The sequence below is a fragment of the Asparagus officinalis genome, chromosome 1 (assembly GCF_001876935.1).
Source record: "Asparagus officinalis chromosome 1, Aspof.V1, whole genome shotgun sequence".
Lineage (NCBI taxonomy): Eukaryota > Viridiplantae > Streptophyta > Magnoliopsida > Asparagales > Asparagaceae > Asparagus > Asparagus officinalis.
In genome coordinates this window covers 99,288,984-99,297,359 of record NC_033794.1, presented here as the reverse complement: position 1 = coordinate 99,297,359, position 8,376 = coordinate 99,288,984, and the positions used below count along the sequence as shown (strand labels likewise).

General features: G+C 37.1%; 1 protein-coding gene across 1 annotated transcript; it reads right to left on the bottom strand.

Moving 5' to 3' along the window:
* On the bottom strand, positions 3,216-7,103 carry LOC109828778 (protein NRT1/ PTR FAMILY 6.2). The gene is given in 6 exon segments (XM_020395707.1): positions 3,216-3,922; positions 4,011-4,357; positions 4,436-4,984; positions 5,454-5,673; positions 6,489-6,591; positions 6,999-7,103. Coding segments are annotated over 6 exon segments (1,749 nt in total). The 5' UTR covers positions 7,002-7,103; the 3' UTR covers positions 3,216-3,395.

The window sequence follows — 8,376 nt, the reverse complement described above, 5'->3', positions numbered from 1 at the left end:
AATCTATCTACACTTCTATACAACTTTTGTTATTTATTATAACTGAGAGAAAATAACAACAGTCAATTTCTAATAAATTCTAAACTGTCTTATTTAATAAAACAAATTCAGAACAATTCTGGACCTTACAGTAATTTTTCATGTATTACTTTAATCACATGAATTATTGAATTTAAACAATTTAAAATCAACATGATCATATCACAAGTATAATACAAATAATATTTCAGAAATATACATGATACAATATCATTTCTAACAATTCACTAAGAGTTAGATAATCTTTTCAACAAAGGAAACTAAACTATACATGCATATGGACTTTTGAACAAATTCTGTAAGTGCTAGGGACTAATCAAAAATTAGTCTATATATTCAGATGGATCTTAAAACAGTTTCAAAATCTATCAGGAGGGTGAAGCTAATTTCACATCAAAATTAATATACTAGTAGACTCAGAACAATTTCTGGATCAAACAGGGGTCTGTAACTAATTTTACAGTTATTCATCAATACTGGTGGACTTCAAAACAGTTTCTGAATCAAACAGGGGTCTGATAGCAATTCATCAATATTCACAGACTCCAGAACAGTTTCTGGGTTTTTCAGGGAGCTATAACTAATTTGATAGCGTGTTTGAGAACCTGATGGACTTCAGAACAATTTCTGGATCAATCAGGGGTCTAATAAGCCGATCTCCGGCGTGTCAACCTCGCCGGCTATCATCCCAATTTTCCTTTTTTGTTTATTATTGTTAAAACATCTAATTAGATCACATCTAATCAAATTAAATAACCAAAATACTTGATCTAATCAAAGAAACATAACCATGATCATATCAAAAACCCTCAATTGATCTCTATAAAAAACAAGCAAATTTTTTTTTTGCGGATGAACAGTAATCCGAGAATGTGAACAGTAACCCGAGCCCTAAACTTGATCTTAATCAAAATTTTAATTTAATCCAATCAAATAATCATAACCATTGAACAACAACACCATAGTTCGATCTAATCAAACTTTTAATTTAATCTAATTAATTTTAGTTTAACAAATTAAACTGGGATGAATAGTAACCCTGATGAACAGTATTTCCGGCGGAAGAACAGTACATCCGGCGTGAACAGTGTTCTCGGCAATGAACAGTGTCACCAATGAACAGTACCGACTGTCGTGACCAGTTCTCGGCATTGAACAGTAGTACCTTTCGTGAACAGCCGGCGATGAACAGTACAATAGCCGGTGATCAGTGTCGGCCATGAACAGTAACATTCGCCGATGAACAGTAACCCGAATTAAAAAAATAATTTAATCTTATTAAATTATTACAGATTGGATTCTAAACCCGCTCTGATACCATCTGTTGGAAACATGACATACAACGCAACGGAAAAAGTATATCATGACTATTAATCAAAATTAATTAAATATTAGAAGAATACCTGAAACGCTTTCCGAATTTCTACAATAATCTGTCCCGAGATCAATCCAAAATAGCTTCCTCAAGAGAAAAAGCCTCCAATTAAAATCCACCCGTCACCGTAGAGGAGCAATACTGAGAGATAGGTTCTCAAAAATCTATTTCTTCATATTATCTTCATAAGATTTTGAATCTCTTCTCTTTTTATTTTCATAAGGCTACATATGAACTCTATTTATAGGATTATACTAGTCTTAGAGATTTTAACTTTAAACAATTCATAATTATCTAGAACTCTATCCATAACAATTAAGGATAGAATAGATTTGTTCAAAAACTTTATCCATAACAATTAAGGATAGAAATAGATTTATTCAAAAACTTTATCCATAACAATTAAGGATAGAAATAGAATTGTATTGCATGTATACCTCTTCTAATGACATTAGTGAGACCAATTGGGTCCCATATCGAGAACCAATTATTAATCAAATTAATAATTTTAATTTAACAATCAAATCCCTATCCGACCAATTGTTCATAAAAGCTCTTCCATAATATGGGATTAATTATTAATAAATAATATCTTACATTCAATCCCTTCCAGTATCATTTATTCTAGGCAACTCTTTTAAGTAGGACAACTCACCTATTTGCTCATGTCTAAATTTGCAATTCCCATGAACATAAATAAAAAACATTTTGAAACATCAAAATATTTTATTTTTATAAGAAAATAAATTTTTAAAAAATATTTTCAAAACCACCTGCCGGCAGGAATTTAATAGCTTCATGGGAATGCATAATAAATTAACTCATCATAATGAGCATACTGGATCCTATCTAGACATCCATCATTTTCCTAAATGAAATTTAGTAACCCAATGTTTCAGGTTGTGTAGCGCTTGCTAAACAAGCTTAACCATCACATCAAAGCATACTAAATTATCAAATCGAAAATAACAATATCATCAAGTCAAAGGGACCATGTAACAATTTGAACTCTCTATCTCTTAGGTGACTCTTCCTAGAGAATTTAAATACGGTCTAGTGCTACACACATCATAATGCGTGCTTATGACATACACTTGGAGAATCTCCATTCCCGATGGTTGAGACCCACCACCATATCTCATATATCGGTGTCATGCATAATAACCTGTTATAACAAAGTTATCCTTTACTAGTTATAGGTTAAGCACAAATTTAAGAAATTTCTAAGTTAGATCATATCTCCAAGCAAGTGACTATCACAGTGCATGATCTAACAAAATAACTTCTAAGGATATATATAACGATTATATAAATAATACCCAATTTATGTGCAACAATTAAATTTATTAACATTAAAATATTATTACATAATTTGTATTGGATGTTCAAGGGCAAATTATTATTACTATTCCAGCAAATATATCATTGTGCGCTCTGTTCATGTAAAATCCTGATATCCTGTATATATATATATATTTTTTTTTGGAATAAAGGTGCATAGCCCGACTTCGAACTCGCGCGCGCGTGGCCTCCCACCGTTGCCCTTTATTTATTAGGATTATTCTGATGAAACCTTGCGGCTAAGATCAACAATGCAACACAAGAGGACTCATTTAGCCTTTTCTTTCTTTTCTCCTTGAATAATGAAGTATATATTTTCTCTAAATATGTTGGATTGGTGAGTTATAAACCTAAAATGCTCAAAGCTCATGAGATTTTTGGGCAAGAGATCGCAACTTTGACAGGAATCTAGTTTCCAATGCTAACAGAAACACTTGAACAAATAAAGCAAGGAAGAAAATAAACCCAAACCCCCAATCAATTAACTTAAAGCAAACATTTTCACAACTGTACATTAAACATCAGCCTGGAGCCTAAGCTCCAAGCTTTTGCTGCTAGTTATTATTTTCACTTACCCCTCGACTCAGTCCATTATGTAACAATTACATCAAAAAATGTAATTGTTTTCTCTCCCTTTACCCTAGCATTTTTCTTCTGCAGGTAAGCTTATCATCATGGTCTCCACATTGTCTTTAGGTGTCTGTGGCTTGATCCAGGCTGCGGTTATAAGGTAAGCTACCAAATTCACTGCACAAAGAACTACAAGAAGCCAGTAGAAGAGATCGAGCCTCCCGAGATTAATATCATCAGCGAGCCATCCCTGTCCATCTCCACCTCCTGCAGTTGCACCCTTCACAATTGTAACAAGTGCACTGCTGAAGAAGAAACCAAGCGAGAGTGTGGTCAAGAAAAGCCCTGTGCTCATGGTTTTCATCCCCTTTGGTGATCGAGTAAGGAAGAAGTCGAGCTGGCCTGTGTATATGAAGGCCTCACCCGCACCTACCAAGAAAAATTGGGGGATTAGAGTGAAGACAGTGATGGGCAGAGTATCAGTAGCCCCATGATGCTTTGCAACGGCTAGCCTCCTTGCTTCTGCTATCGCTGCTGCCACCATTCCTATCAGCGAGAGAGTCAGCCCGATTCCGATCTTTTGCAGGTCGCTGAAGCCTGTCAGGTATTAAAAACATGGTATATTTCAGCAGAGGATATGAAAGAGAGCCCAACAATTATTTTTTTTTTTAAAGCGTATTGCTACCTTGTTTGCCTTTCCACTTCTTCATCAAGGGCATGATCACACGATCATATACGGCTAGAGAGATGAGTATTGCACCGACGAAGAAGACGGTTAAAGATCCTGCAGGAATCCGAAAGCTCCCTATCGAACGATGCATGGTCGTTGCCTGCTCCACCGAGAAGGTGATCATTTGAGCGTACGTAGTCCAGAACAGGATCGTTGTAGCCCATACAGGAAGCAGCCTGATCATCATCTTCACCTCCTCGATCTTGGTCACCGAGCACAGCTCCCAGGGGTTTGGGCTCATGCTCTCCCCGTGAGGCCCGTCAAAGTCGCCTTCTTCCACAATCGCAGCCTTGTCGAGGAAACTGGCCGGTCACAACAAACAGATTTTTAGAGTGCTACTACATCAGCCTAATTCTTACCAATTTTGCTGTAATTCATACCAGTACTGATCAGTGTGATGGATTCTTGAACCCTCAGGGAGATCTTCATACAGGTAACCAACATTTGCTGGATACTTGAGCTTTCTCTTCTTTATGGCGGCTGCAATAACCTGCAGGATGTGGACTACAGGGCTTCCGACACTCTTTTTGTACCTGTACCTCTTCGTACCTGAGAGAAACACGAGTATGGCAAGCACCATTGAGATGCAGCAGATTCCGTAAGCCCAGCTTCGGCCGACCTCATCCTGAATGTAGACGAGCACGGTCACGGCGAGGAGAGTGCCCATGCTGATGAAGAAGAAGAACCTGCTGAAGAAGTACGTCATTTTGGTTTTCTCCTTTGGGTCCTTCTCATCAAATTGGTCGGTGCCGAACCCCGAGACGCTCGATTTCAGGCCTCCGGTGCCCAAAGCTATGAGATATAAGCTCATGTACAGGATGCCCATTTGGAAACCGGTTGCCTTGGCTTAGCAACTGCGCTGTCGACCCGGTGCATGGTGGTGCCGAGCTGCGGCCAGCTTTGTTGCGACTGCTAGCATTCCTGTTGCCCTGCCATCCGTGTTTAGGCAGCAGTAACGTTAGCTTGAATGACATCTAGAGTAATTCTTTTTTTTTTTTTTTTTGAAGAAAAGACAGTGACTGTTACATTTCTGATGAATGATGAAATCGCGCGTGTGCGCGATCAAATAAGGGGTTAGTTGCGGATAGAGCCCCTGAAGTGTGGCTGTTTCGGATTTACTACCCCTCAGCTTTATTTTTGCAGACAGGCCCTTGAGTGACTTTTTTTTCTACTCTTTTACCCTCGGGGGGTTTTATTTGTCAATTTTGAGGGTAAAAGAGTAAAAAAATTCACTCAGGGCGTTCTGCCTGCACCAAAATCGAACTTGATAGTGAGCTTCGAAAAACAATTGATACTTGCATGGGGGGGGGGGGGGCGGGGGAATATCTGCCAGCCCTAAGCATGAGATCCATCCAAGCTATCGCGATACGATACATGGACGGTGGCTCTTAGACTTACTAAGCCATTGTACGACCGGCAAAAATGGCGATAGTGAGATATCTCCCAAGGAATGAATCTGCAATGAATCCACCGAGCAAGCAGAGGAGAAAAGATGTGCCCATGAAGTCTGTGACGACGTTGGCCGACTCTGCGCTGGGGACATGCATTGTGCCGACCAAGTACGTCACCAGATTCACGGCGATCCCCATTGTCGACAGCCTCTCGCATATTTCAATACCTGTTACAATATTCAATTGTAGATGAAGTTAATACTGTAAAAGTTGTGCTTGTACTTTGATCAACATGAGAGAGAGAGAGAGAGAGAGAGAGAGAGAGAGAGAGAGGGAGAGAATCCGTATATGGTAATCTAGGGGAATAGTAGAGCTGTAGGTCACCACATATTGGGAACATGAGTAACATGATGCGTGCGTGAAAGAGCCCCACTGGATATCTAGCAACTGGACAATTAGGGTTTAGGCATGCAAAGTGTCATTTAAGTTTGGATTATGCGTCTTTGTGTTTGTATCTTGTTTCATTATAATCTAATTAATGAAGCTGAATGAAACCAAGGAACTTTTCAATTTGTACTTTTTATTTAAAAAAAACTTTACTTGATATAAAATTCTTTCAGTTTGTGAGGCATGATATATATGCCTAATACTTACAATTTAGAAACCATACATCATTAATAATAAAAAAATTAGAGGGGTGGGGGTTGGAAGAAAGGTATCAAGAGCCTGTACTTTTTCCTTTCTTATTTCCGTAATAAAACAGGTTAATTTCCGTTAAAAATGAAGACTAATCAAATTTCTGCGCCAAAGGATATCATGCATATTAGATTCATTAACAACAATAGTAAGCTATTTAATTAACATAGAAATCTCCTGTTCACCATCTTCCTAAAGACATGTTTACATAAAACATTGGAATTAGTCCAAACAAGAAATGCTAGCTTTTTTTTTGTTAATTAACAAGAAATGTTAGTCAGAGAAAGAGATGGATGTACTAGAGACAAGAAAATATATGGAGAAAATAAAAATGTTGGATTATAACCTAATATAAGAGCTGCAGGCACCCAACCACCAGTCTTGGATCTGTCTGCAGGAAATCCCTTGTAATCCACGGCATCTGACACCGCCCAACTCATCTTCTCATCCTATGAATAATCACAGCAATCATAAACTCAAGAATTCAATAAATAAATAAATAAACATTGAAGTGACGTAAGTGAAGAACCATGATGCTAATCGGATCTCAAGTATGGATATAGAGAAAGAAAAGAAAAGAAAATTATTCCTTAATTTATTCCTTTTGTATTAATTTTTTCGAGTATCCACGCAAGACGCACAGAGAATTTATTAACTAGAGGAAATCATACAGAATATACATACGCGAAGAGGAAGACAAAGAGGAAGCAGAAGTATATATAGTTGTCTAACATAACACAAGAAAATTGTAGGTTTGCATATTTCAGAGTTATGAGTATCATCAATGAATAAAGAACAATGCTCATTGAGAGCATAAAACGAACATTAAGAGAAGGAGAAGCTAAGTAGCACAAACCATTGATGCTGTTGTTTGCAAAATTACAAACACTAGAGGAAAAGGCTTTGAAGAGCAAGTGAGAAGGTCAATTAGGATACTAGAGAGAGATCCCTTAGCTCTAACTCTCGCAAACTCTTATTGATTCAAATAACAAGCGGTGAATGTCCTTTTATAAGCAAAGGCTCGCTACAAGCTCTTGGCCTCTACCAAAAGGACCCCCACTACGCACTAGAAATTAAAAATAGTATTCCCTAGTTTCGATATGCGTATCATGCAACTTGTTTTGGCAAGGGCAAGAAAATTAAAAATAAAATTATGTGGAATTCAAAGATTGGTTGGCAAGAGCATGAAAGAGGACGGAATCTTGGAACATGCCTTGCTCTTGGCGCACTTGCAATTAGTAGCTTTGTGTGGATAGAGAGGGAGGGTTTAGCTACAAGGGTTTGAACCACAACATACAATCTCTCTTTTTTTTCCCCCTTGGCTAGTGCTCTTGTTGCCCCACAAAACCAAAAGCAACCTCCGTTTACTTCCATCCTCGAGTTATTGTCTACAATTTTATAAATTTTCTTTTAGCTAGAGAAAAATTCACATTTTGATCCCCCTCTTGCTCAAAGAAGAGATATGCATGTCTCTTTATTTTGGCTATGGAATCTAAGAGATGGAACAGAAACGACTGTGATGTTGCTACTACCACCATGTAATTGTTTTTGGGCTCCTACATCAATCTTCTCGAACTCTTAGTATATATTGCTTTGTTCAGTGATCAAGTGGAGCCTAACCAAGACAAAACCATGCTTAAAGAGGTAATTTAATTTGTTTTCCAATGACCAATATATTTATATATGCTAAACTTTGTTTACTTAAGAAAACACATCTTGATAAGTTGTTAGCAAAAAGTTGTCTTAAAGTACTTCTTGCCAATGTTGATTGTGGAAAAGGGTTGTAATATTGCTGCATGAGATGGTAAATATGTCCCTCGACATAAAAAAGAAAGATATCCCCCAGTGAAAAATGAGATATTATGTTAGTTTGTTTCTAATGACCCACACCTGTTATGTTAAATTTTCTCTTCTAAAAAGAAGATATCTCTTCCAAAACATTTTGAAAAGTTAATTATTAGCTAGAGGGGGGGAAACACGTACTGTAATTCTTGACAATACGGATAGAGAAAAATAGTTGTAATGTTACATGAGACAGTAAATGTTTCCCTCCACTTAAAATAAAAAGATATTCTAGCTGAAAATTGAGATAGGTGCATTTTTTTTTTACTAAGCCCTCCTCTAAAATCTTTTAAAAAGGCAAAAGAAAATGCATTTCCAATATTTTTATGATAATGTATATGAATGAAGAATTTGATAGAAAACAAAGGGTTTTTCCCCCTCTAGAAACTACC